Source organism: Castanea sativa, chromosome 1, assembly GCF_040712315.1.
Source record: "Castanea sativa cultivar Marrone di Chiusa Pesio chromosome 1, ASM4071231v1".
In the NCBI taxonomy this organism is placed as follows: domain Eukaryota; kingdom Viridiplantae; phylum Streptophyta; class Magnoliopsida; order Fagales; family Fagaceae; genus Castanea; species Castanea sativa.
The window spans coordinates 29,115,364-29,142,687 of record NC_134013.1 but is presented as its reverse complement, the minus strand read 5'-3'; the positions used below and the strand labels follow the sequence as shown (position 1 = coordinate 29,142,687).

The 27,324-nt window shown below is 31.0% G+C and overlaps 3 protein-coding genes across 3 annotated transcripts; 1 reads left to right on the top strand and 2 right to left on the bottom strand.

Annotated features, from left to right (window-relative positions):
* The first annotated feature begins 4,313 nt into the window (after nucleotides 1–4,313).
* Nucleotides 4,314–9,136, top strand: LOC142624349 (putative protein phosphatase 2C 55). Its single transcript, XM_075797881.1, has 3 exons — nucleotides 4,314–4,613; nucleotides 4,920–5,066; nucleotides 8,849–9,136. Exons 1-3 carry the CDS (start codon nucleotides 4,314–4,316, stop codon nucleotides 9,134–9,136), a joined length of 735 nt encoding a protein of 244 aa, XP_075653996.1.
* A 4,334-nt stretch (nucleotides 9,137–13,470) lies between these two features.
* On the bottom strand, nucleotides 13,471–14,638 carry LOC142643897 (transcription factor BEE 1-like). Its single transcript, XM_075818617.1, has 4 exons — nucleotides 14,371–14,638; nucleotides 14,175–14,243; nucleotides 14,001–14,078; nucleotides 13,471–13,724 (listed from the first exon to the last, which is right to left on the bottom strand). Exons 2-4 carry the CDS (start codon nucleotides 14,238–14,240, stop codon nucleotides 13,629–13,631), a joined length of 240 nt encoding a protein of 79 aa, XP_075674732.1. The 5' UTR covers nucleotides 14,241–14,243; nucleotides 14,371–14,638; the 3' UTR covers nucleotides 13,471–13,628.
* A 3,699-nt stretch (nucleotides 14,639–18,337) lies between these two features.
* On the bottom strand, nucleotides 18,338–20,765 carry LOC142622045 (DCD domain-containing protein NRP-B). The gene is made up of 5 exons (XM_075795455.1): nucleotides 19,515–20,765; nucleotides 18,976–19,076; nucleotides 18,784–18,867; nucleotides 18,558–18,668; nucleotides 18,338–18,439 (listed from the first exon to the last, which is right to left on the bottom strand). Exons 1-5 carry the CDS (start codon nucleotides 20,386–20,388, stop codon nucleotides 18,401–18,403), a joined length of 1,209 nt encoding a protein of 402 aa, XP_075651570.1. The 5' UTR covers nucleotides 20,389–20,765; the 3' UTR covers nucleotides 18,338–18,400.
* Nucleotides 20,766–27,324: the final 6,559 nt, after the last annotated feature.

Sequence of the window (27,324 nt, the reverse complement as noted above, 5' to 3'; positions counted from 1 at the left end):
TGAATTTATTGCATAAATGACAAGGATCAACATTAAGTCTATATATTTTGCACTGATAACGGATGAGTTCATTTCATTGATCTAAGAGCAAGTCCCTTAATGTATGCTTTTTTTTTTAATAAATGCTATTAGAGCATTAATTAACAATTCAGTTTAAAAAATTTTTGACATCATTTTTATGAGAAATAAAAAAAATTATCAAAATATTAATTGTTTTATTTTCCTTTTTCATAAAAACTTTCTTTAAATGGTTTATTAACCAATGCTCTAAGAGCATTCATTAGCATTTATTTAAAAAAAAAAAAAAAAACACATTTTCTACATCCCAATCGAAAGTCAACCAAACAAATAACTACATTAACACCGTGGGAATCAACAATGAAGGTCACCATGACCACAACAATGATAAAACACACATACATACAACAGGGTAATAGTCATTGCAATGAACCCAGGAATAAAAAAAAAAAAACCTCACTTTCTACACCCGGATTCAAACACGACCAAACAAACTCTATGGCTACAATAACACCATGGAAATCAACAATACGGTCATTATAAACATAAAAGTTGTTAAAAAATAAAATATTTTCGAGCTCAACTTGAACCTCTGCAACTTCTTCTTTCTTTCCTTTTGGTTTTAAGTTTTGCAGAACCTGGAAAAGAATAGATAGAGATTGAGAGAGAGCGTAAAAGAGAGACACCAGAGACTGGGTCTGTTTGTGTAGAGGAGGAAAAAGTGAAATAATATAAAATAAGGACGGAGTAGGAAAGTGGGGAAGAAAAAAATTTAGTTTTCATTATAATGTGTTTAGTTAGAACGATGAAAAAATTGAGAGATATAAAACTCATTTATTTGTTTAAGAAGGAAAATGAGATGATTAAAAATGTAATTCAAATAAATTTACTCATGTGTGACTATTATATAAAACCATTAGAATTTTATAATTTTTTATTATATTTCCTTACAAATATATTAATTACGTTTATAACTTTTTTTTTTTTTTTTTTCAATTTCATCCTCTCTACCCATTGAGCCAGGCTTAGAAAAAACAAAACACGTTAATAATTTGCTCTGTACCAATGCAATAGTAATAATGACTCGAATAAATCTCTTCCTTAATGGGCCAATTTCTTTTCTTTTTTTCTTGGGTAATCATCTTGAGGGCTGTGAAACCAAACCTTATGGGCCTGATAATAAATCTAATATGGGTTGGACCAACCTGTTTACAAACAAATGAAACAAGCCCCTTTAGACAAAAATAAGCGAATATAAAAAAAATTTCTTCCCATTAATATTATAGATAGATGCTTTTGTGCTAGTATTATTATTATTATCATCATTTGGTTGAACAAAAACACATAGAGATAAAGAGAGAGAGAGATATATGCTCTATCAATTGTGGTATGTCATGTGTTTAATTTTCTTTTGATTTAAAACTCTGGTTATTTTATAAGAAAAGTTAAAAGAATATATGTCAAATTGTAATTGGTAAAGTATAGAGTGAAATACAAAAAATGGGACAAAGGATTTGTATTTGTAAAACGTGTATATATTCAATGTATTTATGTTCACTAATCTAGGAAAAATGTATTTTCTATAGAAAGATACTGAAAATTATAGAATATTCTCATAGTACAATAAATATGTATTTGGCACTCCTTTATCTCACACGAAGAACGTGTTTGACTATGTGAAGCGAAAGAGTATGTATTTGTTGTATCTCTTTTTAAAATGCTCTAAACTCTCTCTTTCTTTTTTTCTTTCTTTTTTTTGAGAAACAAACTCGCTTAGCTTTTATTAAAATAAATTGGTCACATTGGCCTAAACTACAACGAAAACTAATGGTGGAACATTCTCCATCTACACAACAAAATCAGAAATATTTGAAACATATTGCGCAATGCAATGAGCAACCTGATTACCTTCTCTCTTAGAATGCTTTAAACTTAAAACAAAAGATGGAAAATTATTAGCTACTTTAGGAGTATGGTGACGTAGTGCTCCTTTCTTTCTTTTTTTATACAAGATAGAATTCTACTCTAGCCTAATCTAAGTGTATATGTGTGTGAAGCTCCCTCTTGGAGACTTGAATCCCAGCTCTTGCCCCCCACATCCCATAAGCACTTATACTTATAGAGTGACCATCGCACCAAGGGGATGCGGTGGTCGTAGTGCTCCTTTCTCTCACATATATGGATCCTACAATGAATTTAATTAGTAAGACTCATCATAAATATGAAAGGAGGAAGCGCAATTTTACCAATCTCTGAAGTATCTAATAATTACTCCCTAAAAATACATCGATATAATTGACGAAAGAAAACAAATAAATCATTGATTGAGACTAAAATGAAGTACACAACTTCTATAAATTAAAAAAAAAAAAATTAAGTACACAACGATAGTCCTTGATTTTAGAGATTATGCTATATATTGTTTGAAGTATGTACAATGTATATACTAACAATTTTTGGAATGATAATCTGTTTTTTTTTTTTTTGAATCATTTAGGAATATTAATCTATATCCTTCTCAAAATTACAACGAACTGAAGTTTTTTTTTTGTTTTTTAATGAGATTTTTTTTATAATAACTTTTTTATAAGATTGAGTGACACACACTGTGTCCTCCTTTATAGTTGGACAAAACCAATGTGAAGGATTTTGATTATCAAAATAAATAAATAAAAGTTATACAAAATTTAAATAAAAAAAAAAATAAATCTGGACTCTAGTGAATCTTTTTCGGACTAGGTTGCTTACTTCAAATTGGACTCATAATTCAGCGGAAAAAAAAGGACTCATAAAACCACTGCTACATCCTTTGTATTCAATATAAATAATAATACTACATAAATTCGCACAAGTTCCTACTTCCCATTGTATCTCTCTCTCTCTTCCATATTGACTGTCACTTTTTTCTTGTGTAAGTTTTTTCAAGTTTCTTCCTAAGGGGGATGAACTGTTGCAGTTGCACCAAACTATTTCCTCAATGGCTGATTCCACAGAGGCAACCAAAGGAGCTATCCCTGATAGGTATATTTCCCAATGAGTTAATTTTTTTTTTTTTTTTTTCAATATCGATGAGTGCCTTGGTTAATTGGAATGACAATCTTTTTGGGTTTCTCTTTGATCAGGTTTTTTTTTTTTTTTTTTTTTTGGGTCCCTTTTCTGCAATGTAATTCAATAATTGAATTATCAAAATACTTTATTGTGAAGCAATGTAACATCACAAAGAGTTACACATAATTTAACTTGAACCCAACTTTATATATATATATTGATAATTGTATTTTTGTTAGAAAAATAATCATATTTAGTGATGAATAAAAGAGCCCTATATTGGAACCAGTGTTTTGTGCTTATTTGTTCATGGGTGAAAGATTAAAAGAATTTTTCTGTGTTCATGTACCACATCTTCATCAACATCTTAAATTCTTAATCAACATATTTGTTTTCTGAAACAAATAACACGGCAACTAATGACTATGTCTACTTTAATGAAGACTCGAACATAGAACGTTTTAACAGTCCTGTAAAATAGAAGCTAATATTTGTTTGTTATTTATGAATCTTTCTCTTAGTTGTTTATTTACTTGAGGCCAGGATCTTGTTGAATCCCCTAATGGAAGGTGTGGGGAATAATAAAACTCATCCTTTTTAAATTTTATGTAATGGTATGTATTAGTACATGAATTAGTCTCTTCAAAATTAGGGATAAAGTTACCTATTAATTATCTCTTTAAGATCTTGTAAAATTGAGAATTTTGTTCACTAAATATCACCTAATGCTAAGTATTAAGGCTATTTGCACCTGTACAAAGCCAAAAGACAAGCCAGCCCCTCCTTCCCATTCCCCAAGTTACAGTCCAAGTCTCAATTTGTATTGAAAGAATCTCTGTAACTAGAATCAAAATTTGGCACCTTTAAAAAAAAAAATCGGATGATAAATAGGAATTGGCACATTGCAACTATACAAGATTAATGTGTAAATATTTTCCTTTCTTTTCTTTTTCCTTGTATTTTTTTTTTTAATGGTTTTTGTTGTAGTATAGATGAATGTTAAGGTTTACCCAAGTTTATTTGGATGAGCTTATTTTCATTCAGAAAAGAATGCAATGATGAAATTCTGTACAGTAACAAAATAAATTAATGAAAATAAGCTCATTCAAAAGCACACTGTGAGTGGACATTGAAGATTGTGAATGACTCTTTCTATAGTACCACATTCTGCTGAAGTTTGTGAATGACTCTTTCTTTTAGTACCACATTGTGGCTTTATAGATGATCCAAAGGAAAGAAGGTTGAAAATGATTGCTGGAGCATTCTACATAGCAAAGACCAAAGTAAATTCAAGAGCTCAAGGTGATGATGCCTACTTCATATGTGGAGAAAAACAAACAATTGGTGTGGCAGATGGTGTGGGTGGTTGGGCCAAGTTAGGTGTTGACCCTGGAGAATATGCTCGGCAACTAATGATTAACTCTTTTAAAGCAATTCTAATGGAACCAGAGGGAAAAATCAATCTAAAAAGAGTTTTGAATCAAGCTTTCTTAGACACCAATGCTAAAGGATCATCAACTGCTTGCATGATAAATCTGAAAGACCATGTATGTCTTTTTCTTTCCTTCTCAAAGTAGAAACTCTCATGTAAATTCTTTTTAAAAGGGTACTGATTACTGTACACTTGTTACTGTATACTGTATATTATCCATATTCATCACGTATATCATGTTTTAAATAATTATCAACAAGTGTGTAAGAATATTTTTCCGTCTAAATTTGTACAATTTTTCAATTTTATATATATATATATATATATATATATATATATATATATATATATTTCAGCTTATATAGTTTGTTTATAAAATTTGCAAACATACCGTTATCTTATGTTTTGTTTTTGTAAACAGTGCTTACATGTTGCAAATGTGGGAGATAGTGGTTTTATGTTGATTAGAAAACGAGGGGGTATATACAAATCAGAGATTCAACAACGTTCTTTTAATCATCCATTTCAGTTGGGTAAATTAAATGCCGATGTTCTCGATTCGGTACAGGTACATGCCTTCAGTTTTTCTTGTTTTAATTTAGTTCTATGTGTTGTGTATTGTTTATTAAGTTTGCACTACTCATCCTCTAAAAAATGAATATTTTGTATTAGCCAATTTATTTTGAGTTCTTGCAGTTTGAAAAATATTATCATTGGCTTTTTGTTAGAATGGTTTAGAAATTAAACGGACAATTTAGCTTAAATTATTTTAAATTTCTTCTCTTATTTAGCTTAAACTATTTGCTATTAGCATGTAATCTGTCCTTACACATGAGCATGATGAATTTTAGTAGTACTATTGATTGATGTTAACTTGGATTATAAAACATATAGGATATTAGTTCGATTTGATATTTGGAGGTATAAAAATAATTTTTTCTTACAATTTTCATAATATTGGTTATGCCAAGTTTCTTATTACATTATTATCATGTATATAATTTTAAAAATCACTATTGGATACTACATATACAATATTAATTCACAATCACTGTTCGTGAAATTTAACCATATTCAACAAAAATAAAAGAATAAATTGGTCTAATAGTATCTCCTAAATTGAATGGAGATAGGTGCATGAGATCGTTCAACTCAATTACAATTTGTTACATTCAAAATCCTGACATACAAAATATCTAAATTGAAACAATATATAAAATATGTTCATTAGTTCAAAGAAAAAATCTAAACAATTTAATTTGTATGGAAAACTAACAAAATTAAAATTCAGTTTTGAATCTAATTAATTTTCTCTAAGCATTGGTTATATATATATATATATATATATATATATATATATATATATATTGAACTTCTCATTTTCTACATTGAATTTACTCACTTAGTACAAAAATTTTTAAAAAATACATTAGATGAGACACATGGCGCAAAATTAACTCTAATTGAATTTCAATTTTTATACTGAATTAACTAATTTGACATAAAAATTTAAAAACTTAATGTCTTAAACTAGACGGGACACATGGCGCAAAATTAGACTCTAATTGAACTCCAATTTAAAATCTAATTGGATTTTCTATCAGCATTACCTCTCTCTCTCTCTCTCTCTCTCTCTCTCTCTCTCTCTATATATATATATATATATATATATATATAGATTCTTTAGGAAAAAAAATAAACATTATTTGTGATTCATTTTCTTTCTCTAGGCATGTATGTTGTCCTTAATAGGGGTGGTCACAAGACCACCCTGACTTGGAAAAAAAACAATTATTATGTATAAATTTTAAATTTTATATATTCTTTTATCCTTAAAAAAAACTTTGTAACCATCCTAAACTTTTTTAGGGCCAACATAATTAAATTTTGGACAAAATTTGACAACAAGCTTAATTGTAGACTAAGGTTTCAACTCTATTCAATTTTTTTTTTTTTTTTATTGAGTGTGAATTTTAACAAATTCACCATTTAATTACATTTTCTTCTTAAATCCTCCATACTTGCAAAATTTTAAGAAGACATAAAAGATCAATAGTTATGTTATCAATCAAATATTTAAATTTCAAGTTTTTGTAGTGTAAAATTATACATAAAAAATAATTTTATGGATCGAATGGTAAATAATATCTAATTAGCATGAAATTTCGATGTGTTTTAAGAACATAGAAAACATACAATTCATCAATTAGATTTTCAAAATATGTAACAATATTAATTCATTTAGTGAGAGTGACTACAACTAAGTTTGTAACCAAATTTTGTTCTTAAACTTTGATCCCCTTAACAATATATTAGGTCCTTACAAATTAAAAAGAAAAAAAAATTCCAAGAAATATTTTATTTAGCTAAACTTTTGAAAAGATATAGCTTGCAACATTAATAAAAAAAATTGTAGAAGGAAATTGTAAGATTTTATGTATTGCGCGCGCACGCGCATGTGTGTTTGTATTTTTTTTTTTTCAATGTTTGAAGTTCTCTTTTTATTAAATTTTGTATAATTTAAGTTTCTTAATGACCATTCTCAAAAAAATTCCTGGAGCCACTACTAGTCCTTAATAACAATATTTGCACACAATATGAAGCCAATGACACCCTTAATGCATAATATTCCACATTTACCAGATGTGTGTGTGTGCGTGGGTATAAGTAGGGGATTGTTGGGATATTTTAATAAGAGATGATATGTACAATTTATTTTCCCATTAATTGAAAAATCAAATTTCAATCATAAATTTTAACTTATTACTGGAATTTTATTTGAGATTTATAATTATATCAAACTCACTTTTTTATGCCCATTAATCTATATTAATTTGACATACTTATATGCGATATTTCATATTTAGTGACCTGTTTAATCTTCCTGTTGTAACTCACAAAATCTATAAACAGGAGAAAATTATTGAATGTTCTAGAAGTATCATAAATGTGTACCCCCTCCTCTTACATGAATTGTAGGTCTCACCATAATTTTAATTAGTGAGATCCACAATTATATGAGAGGAGAGGTACAGATTTATAGTACTCCGAGAAATAACCCATAAATAGGTTATTTTCCTCAACTTGTTAGATAGAAATACACATGATTAGTCTAAATCTCTCTTATTCTTTATTATGGAAATTTTTAAATACTCCAGGAGTATTATAAATGAATACTTCCCCTTCTCACATAAATTGTGAGTCCCACCATAAATTTAATTAGTAAGATTCACAATTATGTAAGGGGGGTAGTACGCAGTTATGGTACTCTAAAAGTACTCAATACTTACCCCCTTTATTATTTTTCATTCTCAATATTTGCTAAATGTTTAGTATTCTTTTTCTGTAACTATGTTGTCTAGGTACGAGGAAGAGTACTATTTTAGGGTTTTATCATGCTTGTAAGATAATGACAAGGCTGGTGGAGTTGTCGTATTCAATAAATGGCATGTCTAAGATATATATTTGCTACATCAGTTGATGAAATATCTCTGTTTTTTTTTGGTAGAAAAGTTGATGAAATATCTCATAAACAACATATATCATCTAAAGAGAGCAACATTGCCTACACCTCAACTTAGTCATCCTCAATCTCATGGAAATTACATAAACAATTATTATTTCATATTATAAGACATGTCAAAGCACCAACAAGGTAATATCTCAAAATTTTTTTGTCTTGAGGTGAAATATAACTTTTGTGAAATATTATTATTTAAAGATAAATGATGAAATTCATTATAATTATTAATTTATGTTCATATGAGCAACAATTTTTATTTGTGTAAAGCACCAGGTCATCCATTTCTCACGAGTATCAACGTAACATACAATATCTCATACTAAAGTGTACTTAGAACCCCCACATAAACAATTACCATAAAGATTTTGCAAGAGTCTTTACCCTAGATATTAACTTGTGATACCTCAATTTGATTGATTGTGTGTGTTCTGTGAATGTGTATGATGAACCTCACATCAGGCATATACTATGTTGAATTGATCTTTATTAACTCATAGAAATAACTTCAATTGTGATTGTTTCTTATAAAGTATAACACAGACATGATTAACGTTTATCTTTGGGTCTTTACATATAATATCAGAGCTAGCTCAATAAACCATGTGGGCTTGGAGACACTGTCTCACAAAATGGGTCGTAACGAGGCATTAGAGATTTAAGTGGGAGAGATTGTTTGTGACTAGTTCGTATAATGTAGATGTGGCCAGCACTTTGCCTTCCATTGTGGCATCAACATGCTTAATTGTAATTGTCTGATAAAAAAAAAAAGCTTAATTGTATTTTTTTCTTTGATGTTCATTAATGACTTATTGTTTGTTTACACACAGCAATATAAGGTTGATGTAGAAGCAGGAGACATTCTTATAGTCGGCACAGACGGGCTGTTTGATAACATGTTTGAGAATCAAATCAAAGATGTTGCAGAAAAATTGACAGAAGGAGGTATTGATCCAGAGCAGGTGGCTCGGGCAGTAGCTGAGAGTGCTTATCAAATTTCCTTGGACAAGAATGCGACTACACCATTTATGCTAGCTTCTTCCAAGTCTAAAAGGCATAGATCCGGTGGCAAAGTTGATGATATAACTGTCATCGTTGCTTACATTGTTCATGATTAGGTCTTGCTTTATGTGTCATCACATTTTTTCATTCATGGTGTATAAAAGAAATGCCAATCTTGTAACTACGTTAGCTCAGGTGGTGATTACAAGCTTTTAAAAAAAAATTATGTATGCTACTTTTGACTTTTGACAGTGGCTGCCGAAGTGAGCAGCAAACCAAGAGTTGTCACTCTTTGACGTTAAGAATCCTTGCCTTAGGGATTGAATTTATTCTACTACCATCAATATCGGCTAATTTAAAACTTACTACAGTTCAAGTTCTACAAAAAAAAAAATGTTCAACCATAAGGAAACCAACATTATGCATTAACCACCGCGCACCCTTGGTGCGGTAATCACTCCATAAGTATAAAAACTTGTGGGGTGTAGGGAGCAAGCCGGAAAAGGCCGAGATTCAAGTTTCCAGGAAGAAGTTTCACACACATTTATACTTAGATTATGCTATAATAAAATTCTATCTTGTATAAAAAGAAAAAAAAATTTATGCATTAAAGCCAAATAATTCAATTAATTAGTTCAAGCTTGTCAGTTTATAACAATACTGCCCAAAACAATTAACAAAAACATTCAGAAGAACGTATTTCCTACGGTACTAGAGCCAACCCATCTTCTTGTGGTGATCTTGAGAAAGAGACAGGCCCAACAACTTTACAGGAAGCAATCCATCGGGTCATATAATGAGCACAAAATAAACTTGTTAAAGTACATTACAACACTCCCAAGAAGTCTCATGCATGAGGATTAAATGAATTGTTGATTGGGAGGTCATTCAAACCATACGACTAAATAGTAAATAGTGAAGTTGTGGTGATTGATTGTTAGGGTCTTGGTATAGAGCAAGTCTTGAGTCCTTGAGATTCCAAGTCCTCATGATATTCATGATATTTTGGATTTGAAATCTCTTATCAGCATCTTGAGGCCATCCCTAAAAGATTTATTCTTGTAATCACTTAGCATTTGTGAAATGAAGAATTATATATACTCAAGAGAATAATCAGACACTCGAAAAAGTTTAGATACCATCATTTGTAAAAAATAAAAATTCTTTGAGCCTAAATTTTTGGGAGTGACAACATAGCATTAGTTTGGCCTATTGAGCTTGAAATCTTTACACCCTATGCTTGGTTATATGTGTAGTTAAGGTGAGGCTATAGCTCGATCATCTAGGCCTCTTAGATATTGCTTTCTCAACAGGTAAATAGCTATTATAATCACTAGCCGCAGACCCACGTGATGCGTGGAAATATATAAATATTATGTAATGGGGTATAATATATAAAGAGTAACAATTACTTTAAGTATTATATTTTAAAAAAAAAATCTATTTGTATTTTTTATCTTATTATATCTACAGATATATCATTCTATTATTTATTGTGTTTGATTAATATTTTTCTAAGGTGAATCATATTCTTTGAACTTCTGTTGTAGTTTGTTATATTTGCCTAATATACAACTAAACTTTATAAGTTTCAAATTTACTATTCAAATTTCTCATCTCTTAAGGAATAAAAAGATTATCATAATAATAAAAACTTATCACAAAATTACAATGCTATCTTGACCAAAATTAAAATGAAACTAAAGGAAATAAAAGTTAGACTTTATAAATTCTTATTACTCAAACAATTGGTAGGCATATTTGAATTCATAGTCCTATAGATTGTGTTTTGATAAAAAAATCAAATTCTTATTTCCAAAAAGACTATGTATCAACCCAAACCAAAATTATTAAAGGGAAATTTAAAAAGCACAATACCAAAACAAATTTTCAAAAAAAAAAAAATCATCAACCTTAATCATAATTATAAGAAAGAACAAAATCCCACCAAAAGAAAGTAAAGATATATATAGAGAGAGAGAGAGAAAGAGAGAGAAGAGAGAACTCACAGTTATTTTGTGTAAAAAATATGGATTAAATGGGAGAAATGAAATCGAATTTATACAAAATAAAATAGAAAGAAGAAGAGTCAAAATATAAGAAATAAAAAAGGGATGAAGGAAAGTGTAACGGTTGTCAGGGTCATATTTTCTATGTAATTGTTAATTCTTTGACAAAACGCACTTTACTTGTATATTTGGTAGATCTTAATTGGGTTTAATACATATTAAGTGGCTGTATTAAAGACATGAAGATTGATACAAGAAATAAGTGAAGAAAAGTTGTTTTACTGAAGCTCAACAAATAGCTTGACAAAAAGCTACTATCAAGGTTTAATAGGCAACTCGACACAAGCTCGATCTATCGAGCTTTATGAATTCAAAATTTCCAAAGCTGAATTTCAGCCCATGTTGATGTATTTGTTTAGGGTTTCTTTTCTCACAACTTTAAACATATATAAGGCTTATTTTAAAAGCCATCACATACTAATACAGAAATCAAAACTTTATTTTCTCTGTGAGAAGCTACTGTGTTTGTACGCCATAGGGTTTTGTAACAAAGTGCTTTCTAATCTTCATTGTTGATGAAGTGAAAAACTTTGTAGCCAACAACAACCATTCAAGTTGCTGGAGTTAATCATATACTAGGATCCTTGCAAAAGAGTTAGTTACATATTGGAGATTTGTGCAATAAAGGAAAAAACTCTACTACAAGATCAAGTCCAATTGGGTATTGGAACAAAAGTTCAACAGTAGGTTTATATTCCGAGATAAGTCAGGGTAGTGGTAAGATTCTTTATACTTATAACCACTTGATTGTTAATTAGTGGATTCTTGAGAGTGATGACCTTAAAATCACCGTATCAATTTAATTTCCATTGTATCTAGTTTAATTGGTGATTTGTTGGTGCCTTCATGATTTATATATAATTTAATCTAATTAATTAATTTAGGTAATTGAATTAATTAACCGGGGTCCAACTATCTTAACCCAATAATGATGAAGTAGAGAGTAGTGGGAAGATAAAGATGCAAAAAGGAAGGGAAAAGGTTAAGAGGAAATGTAACAATGACTAATGGGGAGAAGAATTTTATTTTATTTTTTTCTTTTGAGAATAGAAAGAATAAAAGTTAAAAAAGAGGAAAAGAAAAAAAGATTTAGAAAAAAAGTTGATGATGTAGTCGCTGATGTCAACAATAAATACTACGTTTCAATTTATATATATATATATATATATATATAGAGAGAGAGAGAGAGAGAGAGAGAGAGAGAGAGAGAGAGAGAGAGAGAGATGGATTCAAGTTACATCTGGTGTGAGTTACACCTTTTCTAAATCATTGGATTTAAGTAGATTCAACGGTCAAAAAAATGCATTCATTAATGCGGATATTCTAATAAGGATCACATTTATTATCCTTATTTATAACATTTCATACCTATCTCTAATCCCAAAAATAGGTATATTTTTCTCTCTGCTTTCTCTTTCTCATCCACTACACGTTTCCCTCTCCTCCATTGCTCATCCACCTCCATTTTCATAGGTTCCACTTCCATAGCCACATAGAATCTGATACAAAAAAATATGAGACAACAAAGTCTAGTTCTAGTGACAACTACTAATTCATTAGAACCCAAGCATGTAGCAATTATTTTGATACATTATCATGTGGAATGGTACGGAGGACATAGAAGCATCACTCCAGGCCTAGTTCACAACAATAATCAAAGTTATTGTTTTGCTGGAAGAGTTGTGGAGGATTTTGGACAGTAAAGCAGCTCCTCCAAGGTTTTTTTATTAAGGGGGGATATATAGGTGGAGCAGAAGAAATTTTGGTGTTACACGAGCAAGGGAAGTTTCGGCCACTCTTCCATGGAGTTCCGATTGATCAATCTAATGGTGCATGTGAAGGGTGTGCTGGAGTTCGTTTTGTGCTTTGTTCCAAGTGCAATGGCAGCCACAGGATTGTTTCCACAGAGGGAGAGTCGAATGTGTGTCCAGAGTGCAATGAGAATGGGTTGATTGTATGCCCAATTTGCTGCTGAAGAAGCTACAAGACTCTGATCTCCTTGTTTAGTATATTTAATCCCTGTTTATTTTGTTTTTTCTTTTCTGTTGGGGTGCTTTTGTGATGAATATTCTTTCTATTGCTTTGAAAGGAGAGGAACATTTTGGCTAATACATGTATCAAATTTTACATAGTAAAATTCAAATAGATTAAATTAATCATGCTTTTCTCCTAAAGCATTTAGCAATTATTTTGATACATTATCATGTGGAATGTTACGGAGGATATCAAGTTGATTAATGTCTAATGGTGCTTTGGATCATATGGCACTACAGACATAATTAGTTTTGGATTGGCAATGATGCTCAACATACTTTCAAACTGAAGGAATTCAACAATAATTTAGGATAAAAATAAAAATTATAAGCCTTATATTAATCTTAGTTGAATTTCCCAATGTGTGAGGACTTGTACAAGTATGAAAATAAACTTCTGCTTGTATAGCATGAAGTGGGAACAAATATATTTTCATATAGAGGAAACTATTGGGAAATGAAGCATCTTAATGTTGCATGACAAGGGGTAACATCCAATTCTGAAGTCAAAGCGGCGACCAATTTGAGTGAAATGAATCAAGTCCTCCATAACCTTCTCTCATTAATCTCTCCAACTCTTTTGCTTCATTTGCCTTGGTCCTCTGTAACAAAAAAAAATCATTCATATCACTCATAAATCACATACCCAATTCTAACATACAAACTACAATTAAAATTTTAAAATATTACACAAACTACATGCAGTTAAGCATTTGGGCATGTCAAATATAGCTAGATTTTATGCGTATGTCACTTAATATTCTTCACCAGATAGTTTATTTTAACCATACAAAGTAAACAAAGGCTAGATGAAGCAGTCAATTTGCCATTTAGAAATTGAAAGCAGAAAATGAGCTATTCAATTTTAGAGGAAGCACCTGCATTGTTTCTAAAGCATCTGTCTCTGAGTTGAAGTCGTAAAATAAGCTCGCTGCTGTAAGCTTCATAGAAAGGAACTGCACTCAAATCCAAAGAAATGTAAATGTTAGTGTTTAAAAAAATAATTTTGTTACTCAAAAAAAAAAAGGTGGTGTATTATAAATTTGGCTCACCTCGACTTGGTTTTGTAAGGACTGAACATAATTAATTATCTCGTCCAGCATTACTGCCATTCCCATGCTCTGTAATTTCATAATCCATTTTAGAATATAGATAGTCCAATTTTATTTTTAACCCAAAGCGAAATTTTAATTATTCATTTTTTTTAATAACAAAAAAAAAAAGTCTTTTAAATGAAAATTTTCTTACCTTATATCATCCGGGAACAATGTCTTGCAAGCATCTGCGTCTTTCATTGATCAATAACTTTGATTCTTGTTGTGAACTAGGCCTGGAGTGATGCTTCTATATCCTCCGTACCATTCCACATGATAATGTATCAAAATAATTGCTACATGCTTCGGTTCTAATGAATCATTAGTTGTCACTAGACTTTGTTGTCTCAGATTTTTTGTATCAGATTTTATGTGGCTGTGGAGGTAAAACCTTATGAAAATGGAGGTGGAAGAGCAATGGAGGAGAGAGAAACATGTAGTGGATGAGAAAGAGAGAGCAGAGAGAAAAATATACCTATTTTTGGGATTAGAGATAGGTATGGAATGTTATAAATAAGGATAATAAATTAAATCCTTATCAGAATATCAGTATTAATGAGTACATTTTTTTGACCGTTGGATTTACTTAAATCCAATAGTTTAGAACATGTGTAACTTGAACCCATCTCATATATATATTGTGGGAGTAAAATGGTCAAAACACATATTTGGGCTTTGGTCTTGATTTGGTGGTGTAAGCCTGTCCAAGCAAAGCCTTTGAGGCCCACAAGCCGGTTCTTGCTAGAAAGGTTGATGAGGTTGTCCGAGGAGAGGTAACTTCTTCAGCTAAGTCAAGTGAAGATCAAATGACACGTCATGATGTTTAGGGAGAAAATTTTGGAAGGTTTAGTGGGTAAAGATATGTTCCACATAGTTATAGAGAAGAAGAACGTAGGGGAAATATCAAGGGAAAATGCTGCTAGCACCGCATTAAAGACCCTGCATCTATCTCTCTGATCGCATTAATAGGGAAGTGACATCTGAACAATACAAATCAACCTTACAGCTATTATTTGAGGACTTTCAGAGGGCGGTGGAGAGGAAGAGATCTGGATCATTGATTTGATCCATACGTGGAAGAAAGAGGAAAGAAGAGAGGAAGTAAAAGAGGAAGAAAAAGGCATTGTAGGTGGAGGAGCGCAAGAAATAGAAAAAGAAAAAAGGCATTGTAGGCATCATCTTTAATTTTAATCTATTGTTGAAGAAGGAAAAGTAATATAAGACATCCTTGGCTTAAGTCCGAGGAGGATTTTCGGTTGTTTTTATCCATCAATTGTGCAGATATTGGCAATCTAACCCATCATTTGTTGTCTAATATCCACAAAACCTAGGTTTCAAGCCCACGCTCTACAAATTTCATTGTATAAGACTTTTTGGGCCTGAACTCATCACTTGGTTGGATCTAGGTACAAATTGTGCACTTATATATATAGGGTTGGGTTTAAGTTACACTTAGTGTAACTCTAAGCAATGTTATACCACTCAACATTTTTTAATTGGATGTGAATATTGACAAATCCACCGTTAGATTACATTATCTTCGTATATTCTTTATACCTGTAAAATTTTAAGGTGATCAAAGATTAGTAGCCATGTCATCAATCAATTATTAAAATTTAAATTTTTGTAATTTAAAATAATACACAAAAGATGAGTTTATAGATCAAATAGTAAATAGATCAAAGTAAATAATATTGTCTATTTGATGAAGTCCAGCCGGCCAAATGAGACAGGATAAAAAGTCTCTTGGCTCTTTGTTTTTTTTTTTTTGACGGGGAAAAAGTCTCGTAGCTCGTTGTTGCAACATATAATATAGTCAATCATCTGATTTGTTGAGACACTTCATCACCATCTTTTGAAGCAGTCAGAGAATGCTAAAATATAAGGTAGTTCTAGTAGGTGAAGATACTGTTGAAAAAGAGAGGTTAACACCCAATTTCTGCCGTAGGGGTTAAGCTGTAATAATGGGTGACAGCTTTTGGTTTTGGGTTTATATATATTGGTTTTTTAACACTTGCTAGATAATCAAAACCGGTGGCCCACCCTTTGCATTGTATGGACGGTTTCTAACCTATACAGTCCAATTTCACCAGAAAAAACTAGTGATCACTAGGTCTCCTTTCGTTTGGCTTGAAAAATTGAATAAAGTATTTGGTAAGAAATTGTGAACCAGAAACATGTAAAGGGTTTTCAAATATCCCATCTACCGACGACAAGAATAAGATACACATTAATTTTTTTTTTTCTTTATCCTTACTGTTTTTTTGTTTGACTTTATCACAATTTAATTTAGAAACTTTCAATAGTTATATTGGACACCCTAAGTTTGGATTAAAAAAAATCCGTAAGATTTCATTGATAGACCTCTTAATTATCTTATTTTAAGCCAATTTTTTTTTTTTTTTTTGAGAATTTTTAAGCCAAATTTTAGGGGTTAAGATGTATCACTAAAATGTTTTGTAGGAATAAACTATGATAGGGTTGACCCACACAAAGATAAATTGTAATTGATAATTTTTTTTATAAAATACAAATTTTGAAATTTTCATTTTGATCCAAAATTTGAAGGGTCAATTCCAAAATAAATTATGAACTTATGATGATTAGAAATCAAATTATGGAGTGAATTGGAAAATTTTCCTAATCTTAATTATTTTGTAATTGTTCTTAACTACTTTTTGCTAAAGTGGTCATTCCTGCCAATAAAATAAAATCATTTATGCAAATATAGGAGCTAGATTCCTAATTAGCACATGAATTAAAATAAAAATAAAAATTATTAGATAATGTCACGTCTGTATAAATAATAATATTTTATTAATTAAAATAACCAAAAAATAACTTCATTAATTTTTCCGGAAACCTAATAATTTCTTCCTTCCAATCTCTTTTTAACTTTTGTTTTTCCCTTTAATACATGCTTTTACCAAAAGAAAAGGTAATATCCAGAGGTCATTATGAGTCCATGTTGCAGCTCAATTTAGAACCGTTCGTGTCCCAAAGAAAAAAAAAACGTGACTTTCATTAGTTGCTTTGATTCCAGCAATGGTATCCAACGACATGTCAATTATGAAAAACAGCTCACTTTATAAAGGTAAAGTGAGGATAAGCTTAGATTTTTGGTTGTTGCCTGTGGAAACAGGAATATGCCAATTCGAGGAAATAATAGAAACTTGGATACCGTTTTAAACACACGAAAATGAAAGCTAATTTTATGTTTCATATTGCAAGTAGCAACCACTTTATGTAGAAATATTTAAGGATGGGACATATCCAATTATTCATTGCAAGACTCTCTCTCTCTCTCTCTCTCTCTCTCTCTCAGAGATTTCAAGACTACTAATTTTGTACAAACTGGATAATAACCCTTTCAATGGTACAGCTTGTTTTTATTTTATTTTATTTTTTTAGTTAAAAATTAAGTAGATTGAAGCGCAGCTTTGCTTTTTGTTGATTTATTATACTTGCAAAAAAATTTTAAGATAAAAGTACAGTTGTGTTCTGAAAATGGTTTTCTTTTTGGAAAAAAAAGGTAAATTTGATTGCAAATAGATAGACCATTTACCATAAACCTAGGGAGGAAAGAAAGATGGAATTTAGAGTAAACCATATCTGATATCTGTAAAGTTTTCAAAAACTGTATATTCACTTTTACTAAGAATGAAAACTCAGACCAAGCAGCTCTAAGGGATGTGTTACAAAGATGTTTCACAGGAAGAAAATTCTTATTTGTGCATTAGGATATCTTAACAATCCACAACCAACTTCCAAATGAAGACAACAAAGGCGTCTTAAATTTTTCTCCCCAAAGCTTTCATAGGCAAATGGTTCAGAGGGTCCGGTACTTTTTTAGCATTCAGGCTGCCACAAATCCTCGATTTATTATAACATCAAACAAATAGAGTAGTTCATTCTTATATCTTATATGTTATTTTTATATATATTTATTTATACTCTAAATACAATAAAAAGGACAAACATACACAACAGCCTCTATGCAAAAACAGAGCTTAATACATGACATAGGCTGCATACTCAAGCGAGTCATAAAAATATATGTGTAAACTCCATAATATTTAAGTCAAGAAACTCTCTATCCTGCTATTCTTTTCCATCAGCTCTTTTTTCTTTTCACTATCTTTACTTGTACCAGTATGCCTGTGTAGTGTGTGTTGGTCAAGCCCTCAATTCTGTCCTTCAAATATATCCAGGAGAGAAAGTGCCTGCAAAAAATTAAAACCATTAGATTGTTTAGACTGAGCAAACTGACAACGAAAACCAAATCATGTCAATTTGTGAGTATTTTGTAGTAAAATCGGTAATAATTTTATCAAACAATACCTCTGGTATGTTTAGTTCAAGGCGGAATTTAGGGCCATCATAATGGTGAAGAATTGGCCTGAAGGAATCCTCTTCAAGTGGCTCGCAAACTTTCCTTGTTATAACTTGTACCTGTCACAAATAGAGTAATGAATAAAAAAAAGATACAAGCACGGGATAGTTATTTTCATATGCTTAATGAAACAATATCATAATTGGACATAAGAATATTATTCACTATGAATACCTGAGCAGGAAAGCGTGATTCACCAGCGCATTTTTTGTCCTCCCAAGCCGTTGGATCAATGTTTGTTCCTCCAAAGCCTGCAGCCTGAACAAACCATATTTGATAATTGATATTAGCCAAACTGTGAAAACATTAAACATGCACCATAAAATTTCATAAAAAGATACTAAATATGAAAAGGAATATACAAACCTCAAATACTCCGTGGAGTTGGTGAGTGGAGTAGTTGTAAAGGAAAAGTGGCAAGCCTGGAGTTATAGCCCGAACTGAATCACGGTAACGTGGAGGCAGACCTAGAAATATTTCAAAGCACATGTTTAGAAGCAAAGAATAAAAACAAATACTTAATTATAAAAGCAAAATGGATAATTTCCTTCATTTATAAAAAAAATAATAAGATTTTTAGACCCAAGGATTGAGAAAATTGGATCAATACTCCTTGATCAATTTTAACCAAATTCTAAAATAATTTTTTCCTTAAAAATGGATATTCCTTCATCCAAAGAGAATCATCATTTTGAAATACACAAATTGAACACCCAACACAACAGACGCACAAACAGAACCCTTCAATTGCAAATTGGAGAGCAAATCCATATAGAACAAGTACAATTCCAATATTGTATAAACAAGGATAAACAAAAATTGAATTCAAATAGAATATAAATAATAATAATAAAAACCAAGTCTGTATAGCAAAAACAGGTTGAGATAGAGGAAGAGGGACTTACCAAAAAGCTGTCTTTTGAGGTTCTCTTGCATAGTATCATTGTTGCAGACAAAGATATATCCACCGACGGTTTCATTCCTAGGCAGAGACTCAGATGGTGGAAGTGTCTTGAACCTCTTGTCCACACCACTCTTACTATCATTGTTATTATTGTCACCACTATTCTTCTTACCATTACTATTCTTCTTCCCAACTTTCCCTACATGATCATCCTCACCCTTACCATTATTCTTGTACCCCTTCACATTAACATTGTTGTTAATATTGTAATTCCCAGTCTTAGAATAAATACCCTTGTTGAACCCACCATTAATACCACCATTCTTCTGAGATCCACCAAGAATTAGACTATTTGCAACACTGCTAGACCCCATCTTCCAACCATCATTGAAAGCATTGAAATCAGTTCCCTTTGTTTTGAAACTGTTCCAACCATCATTGAGGCCATTGAAATCAGACTCCTTCGGCTTCAAATTAAGATTGTTCCACCCATCATTAAAGCCATTGAAATCAGACCCCTTTGGCTTCAGATTAAGATTGTTCCAGCCATCATTGAATCCATTGAAATCTGACCCTTTAGGCTTCAGATTAAGATTGTTCCAACCATCATTGAATCCATTGAAATCAGACCCTTTAGGCTTCAGACTGTTCCACCCATCATTGAAACCATTGAGATCTGACCCTTTTGGATTGGAGTTGCTTAGAGAATTAACCTCTCCACCAACCCTTATATCAAAATTCCTCCTTTCCTCAGTTCTCTTTGTCGGAATATTAGAGCTCCAAATCGAGTCGTTGACTGACAGATTAGCCAGATTCGAAGCCTGAACTCGAAGCTGATCACTAAATTGAAAAAAAGATTGCTGATTATTCTCCATCCCCACCTCAAATTTCTTCAAAACTCGATCTGGGTATATCAAAGATCTCAACTTTATATAACTATTAAGTATATAGTGAAAACAGAGTAAAGAAAAAACAGAGAGAAAGAAGAGAAAACAGAGGAGGAAGTGAAAAAGTTTGAAACTTGTTTTGAGTGTATGAGAGATAGTGGGTGAGGAAGAGGCAGCTAAATATATGGGAGTGAATTAGATCAAGTTATAATGGTATTGGAAATTACAAGGAAAGAGGCCAAAATGGGATAGCGTGTGGATTTGTCAAAGTTGAAAGTTTTACATAGAAAACATTTTTTTTTTTGATAATTAAAAAAAAATTGACAACAAAAATAAAGGTTTATGATTGATTTAGTTGGGCGAATAGTAGAGTGATGACGGCAAAACCGCGTATTATAAGTGTGGAAATGCCAACGTGGCGGGTTAAGAGGAGGAGAGAGAGAGAGTGAGTGTATGTTTGTGAGTGGGGGAGTTTGATTTGGACTTTGATTTTTGTACATTTCTAGAAGGTGTAGAAGGAGAGGTTTCGTTCACACTAGAGGCTAAGCTTAGCTGCTAAGGTTTGATTTGGAGAAGTTGACATTAGGACGCGTCAAGTTTGGAGAGAACACACGTGTGTCAACAGTTGTTACATACGAAGGAGAGGTGGAGGTGCTTAAATGGGAAAAATGTTTACAGCATAATATTTTCACAACAAATTTTAAGTGTCAGATTATTACTGGTCATATTATTACTGGTTATTATATTTAGAGTAAAAAAGTAATTTTAGTATTATGTTCAAATTTAAATCAATAATAACTAATTACTTATAATTTATTGTGAAAATATTATGAACATAATACTTCTCAATAAATTGACCCTTTTTTGAGATGTCGATTTCTTTTTTTCTTTTTCTTTTTTTTGGCTGAATTTGAGAGGTCGGTTTCGTGGCCCCATGTTCAAATGGTTGAATTTGTGACTTGTGATTAGAAATGTCGTAGGGATGACTATTTTCAATATATTTTTTCAAGGCTTTTTATTATTAGATGTAGAAAATAAGTGATTTTTTACATAGGCAAATATTGAACTACAAATTTTTTACTCGACAATAAAAGACTTTATCACTTGGATTAATTGGAACCTACTTCAATAATATATTTTGTAACCATCACACATCTTTGGTGCAATGGTCACTCTATAAGTATAAGTGTTTGTGGGGTGTGGGGGCAAGGATCGGGGTTCAAGTCTATAGGAGAGAGTTTCACACACATTTACACTTAGATTAGGTTAGAGTAGAATTCTATCATGTATAAAAATATATATATATATATATATATATATATTTTGTAACAGTTGATTTTCATTCAAGTCTATTGCAGAATACATACATTACTTTTGTATGTCTATGGTAGTTATGAAATTTTTTTGTGTTTATAAATTTATTTTTTGTGATTGTATTTATAATAAAGGAACAGTATGTTCTTTTTTATACTCAGATTAATTGGAGATTCTATATAAAAGAAATTGAATTTTAAAAATATTATCAGAACTTTAGTGAACTATTTGAAAATTTAATAGATTTAATCTAATATTAAATTATAAAAATGTAAACATATATTGAGTTCATTAACATAATAATGGTATGTGATGTGTAAATTTTATTATTATTATATTAAAATACAAAATTATTGTGATCTCTATAATAATAATAAAAATAAATTCTAGATTTTTATTTTAAACTTAGCTGATAGAGTTTTACCTAAACTTGGACTATGGTTGGAGTAGAGTTTTTAATTTCTTGAAACTTTGAAAATTGTTTTTATCTAAAGTGAATTATCCTATTTAATGAGATCTTTTTTTTTTTGAGAAAATAATTAAGGAGAATTAAGATAATTATTTGGCATAGCAAAAACTTCTAGGCCCAAATTTTATAATATAGTATATGAAGTAGGGTAATAAGTTATTTTATACAAGATAGAAATTATACTCTAGTCTAATCTAAGTGTATATGTGTATAAAACTTCCTTCTATACTCTAGAGTCTAGCCCATCACTTGCCCTCCACACCCTACATGTACTTATACTTGTGGAGTGACCAATGCACTAACGTGGTAGTGTAATAAGTTTAGATACATAACAAATTTCACATTTATTTATTCATTTATGGTTTTATAATGGTTAAGGAGAGGGATTGCGATATACAGTAATAAAAAATAAAAAAGATGTCAACAATTGTGTCATGTATTTCCATAAAAAAATAAATAGAAAATAAAATAAAAGCAATGGCATCATATAAAAGTGATGTTGCACTAATTACAACTTATCATTTTAATATTGAGATTTTTTTTTAAAATTTTGTTGTGTCATATTATTGAATTTGGAAATACAATTTTTTTTCATAATTATTGATTTATATTATTTGTCTATATATCTTATTATAATCAACGTGCACTAAAAGTAATATTAATAATGGTTAATATAAAAATGATCTTTATTTTAAAAAAATTATAAAAACAGTTTTTTTTTTTTATAGAAAATTATAAAGATAGTTGTTTCCCAAGTATTGTTATTGTGTTTATAGTCAAATTGTAAAAGCTTCATTATCTATAGCATCTTAGTTTCATCTTATGAATTTAGATGGTTGAATTTTCTCATGTTCACAAGCAAGATAATAAACCTACTCATTTATTAGCAATATATTAAGAGAATCCTTATTTCCTTATCTACTATCTAGAATGTAACTGATGTTATTTTTTCTTAATGAAGTTTGAACTTTGAAGTCTTCCTAAAAAAAAAAAAAAAGATATCCGTCAATTACGGCAACCAATAACTGTTCAAAGTCAGACTCAAGTTAATTTGATTGACTGAGTTTTTTTTTTTTTAATGAAATTGAATCAATTGATTGACTGACTTTAGTTAGAAATTAAGGTCGGATATGGTGGGGGCGAACTTGGGATGGGATCTTGTTTTAGTTCGTGAACCTAATAAGAACCATTCTTTTTATAATTTATATTTATATAATAATATTTAAAAGTTACTATTAATTTATATTTATATAATATTTAAAAATTAAAGTATAACATTTAATATTGTTGTACTCTCATGTCATTTTTTAAATAAAAAAATTATTCTTTTCTTTCAATACTAATATATAAACTAGCCTTTGAACAGATACGCTCACGCGCGTGTTTAGAGGCTCTTCTAATTTTTATTTTTTATAAATAAAATTTTTTTTTGAATCTCAAGCTTAGGCCTAAAAAGCTCTCGTTCTCTCTGTAAATCTCAAATTTGTAAGAAAATAAGTAAAACTTGAAAGAAAAAAAAAATTCAAGATTTACATGCTGATTGCTGAACGAAAGTCAATGTGAAAATCCAAGAAAAATTTTCATCAAAGCAAAACCCTATATTATAAACTCAATAAAAAATAAAAACAAACAAACAAATGGCACAACACTAAATCAGCATTCATAAAATATCAATAGTTTACCACAAAAAAAAATCTCAGTAAAAACATCATACCTTTTAGATGGGATAATCCATGATACTAAGGTTTGGACTTTGCAAACTTGAATCTCATAACAGGTTCCACACTACAACCATCAGTTAACTTTTGGAGGGAGAAGTTTGAAGTGTGCAGTTTTGCAATTGAGAGAGAAATGAGCGTGCAGGGGAAGGAACAAAATAAGAGATGGAAAAGAAAATTAAAAAAAATGAATGGAGGGTGTGGAGTGTGTAGATGAGAACATGTATTAGGGAGTTAACTTATTTTTCTATTTAAAAAAAATTAAACATATAGTTACTTTGAAGAAGTAGGTTAGTGGGAAAGTGTTCCTATTTTGTAAGCAATGTTTTAGTGCAAGTTAAACATGTATTTTTATCGGACTATCTTTTAGTTTTGTCTCTACTTAAACCTAGGGGTGTAAGGGTATTTTGGAACAAAAAAAAAATCCAGTCCAAACAGGGCCAGCCCCTTAAATAATAGTATAGATATGACTTTACAAATTCCCTAAGCTAATTGAAACTTTATTTTTTGAGAAAAAGCTAATTGAAACTTACCAATCATAATAATTACTATTATAATTTTCATTAAAAACACATTAGTCATAATTTTTATATTTTCTTCTTCTTTAAAAAAAATACTAAATATATAAAAAATTAAAATATTCAATTTATATATCATATCATATCATATACTATATAATAAAAGTTTTGCTTCGAAGCAGTGGTTACGCCAAGTGGCTTCACTAAATTGCAGAAATTTTTTTAAAATTTTTAAAAATATAAATATTTTTCTTCTCCTATAATTTTTAAGTTGATAAAAATCTTAATTTGATTACAATTCAAATTCTTCATCTAGTCTGTAAGTGCACAATTGCACCTGGACCCAAAGATAGACGTGGGCTCAGGCCCAATGAGCCTTAAACAATAAGATTTGTAGAGTGTAGATTTGAAATCTAGTTTAGGGGTACTGGAAACTTGATAAGCAGGCTAGAATGCCACAATCTTTGCAAATGATAAACAAGTATGATAAGGGAACCTCCTCAGACGTAATCCGAGGAAGATTTGTATATTGCTTCTCTTTTATGCAAAAAATTACAATTCTTAGTTCCTTTTTCTTTTTGCTAACTCCCCGATCTCCCTTTTCTTTTTTTCCTCTTCTCCTTAAATATTCTTCTTCTTTCCTCCTACCTCCACGTGTCTCACAAATCTTATCCTTCGGTGCTTTTTCTTTCCACCACCTTCTTGAAGTCTTTAAATAATAGCAGGAAAGTTCAATTCTACTGTTCAGGGGTCATTTCCCCATTAATACGGCCAGGGAGGTAAGTGCAGGGTTTTAATGTGGAGGTAGCAGCCTTTTCATCAGATATTTCTATCAAGCCGTTGCCTCTAGAGGGTACTTGGATCCCCCTCTTACCCAATAGTTTTTCCAGAACTCTTCCTTTAATCTTCTTGGCAAATCCCAAGGTGTGCACCGGGCCCATCCGAGGAGACATTCATCCTCGGACGGTTCCTCGGATGTCCGTAGTATAGGCTGACTCGTGGGCTTAGGGGCCCAATGACAAAAACAAACTGGTACCAATTGATCAAGCCCACGACCCATTTGTTTATTTTATAAATCTTACCCCCCACATAGTCCATCTAATTCTTATTTTTTAATTGTATTGTATTATAATCTAAAATTTTCATCTAATTCATCTAATCCTTATTTTTTTATGTGTAGTGTATTATAAAAAAAGCAACAACTTTCTTATTTTCTAATTACTACATTACACGTAAAAAGAAAACATTTTTACCCCCCCCCCTAACTTTCATTGGGAGGATATACACACGAGGAGGAATTAATAATAAATTTGATATCTACTCTTTTTCAAATATATTTTGGTTTAATTTTTTTTTTTGGGGATAAATATCCAATTTTTAGATAACAAAAAAAAAAGCTAATAATGTTAACAACTTGATTTTTATAGTATAACAAAAAAAAAATTTAATTAACGCTAACAACTTGATTTTTATGGTATTTGATTTTAAATAAATTCCATTTTTTTTTCTTATATCAACTTCTTCATAACTTAAAATTATTGTTTTAAATAGAAACAACTTCTTATGAACTTTTATTTTTTGGTTGAAGTTTATCATGGTTGATGTAAGGACCAGAAATCAAGCACAAGCCCAACAGTGTAAAGGAAGGTCAATGATTCAAGGCCCAAAACAATGAATTTGTAGAGAAGGATCAAACAACAAAGTTAATGGCGTTCTGATTATAGGTTCAAACCATCAAGCTTTACATGACAACTCCTCATCTATTTTCCCACCCCCTTTGTCTCTATTTCCACCTCCCCTATTTATACTCCTTGCCCTTGTTATCTCAACCCTTCATCTCTCATTTAATCAACCTCATTTACTAACACTTGTCCATTCACTTGTAGTCGGTAATGGAGAAAAGCTCTTGGTCTATGCCTTGTACTGTTCAGGTCACCTCCACATTAATATAACAGATAAAACTGATACTCTCTATTCAATGCGGCCAGAAAGCTTGGTGCAGAACATTCAATGCAGCGTTCATAGTTACCTATCCTCAACTTAGATATTTTCAATATCTCCAATACATCACCGATTTACTTTTTGTACCTTTCTGGGTCATCCCACTTCATCCTCGGGCTCTTGACTTTTACCCTCCTTTACTCCCTATGCTTCACAGTTAATCTTCGGGTCTTCGGGTCCTCACAATAGCCCCTTTAAACTTAGGCTATTGACTCCAAATTAATAGCCAAGTTTTAATTCCTCAGATGAACTTCTCATGTGCTTTTTGCTTTCATATGTACAAACGTCTTTTCGCTGCCTGTGACACGCTCCTGACGCCTCGGAGTCCACGATCAGTCATTTATGGTGTTAGGCGGCTCTTTATCTTCGCACATTCTACGGCTCGATCAACATTGTACGGTTCTGATTTCTTTTTCATTTATGAGCAAGAAAGTTACCGCGTTTTTTTACCCCTATATAAACAAAACTCAAGGCTTACTGAGGCTCATTTTTGGCGTTTTGAAGGAAAAGAACCTCCCGATGAGCAATTTTAAGCGGTCATTCAGAGGTGTGTCAGCCTTCTTCTTGATTTTTCTTCATTGTTTGTTTCAACTTTTTCTATTTTTTATAAGATTTAATGGGTAGATACGCTAAGTTAGTAAAAACTGATGAGGCCATGGCAGAGTTTAAAGCCCAATATAGAATTCCTGACGATGTTGATATTCAACATTGTGAAGAAAGAGAGTGGTTAGTCCTACCCCGGCCTCCCGAGTTAGTCATAATTCCCATGATCGCCTTTATTGAAGGTGGGATGGAAATTCCCATGGGTAAAGTCACCCGAGACTTTCTTTTAAATTATAGATTAGCCCCTACCCAATGTTCTCCCAACGTCCTTAGGATTTTAGGGTGTGTAGATGCCATTAAC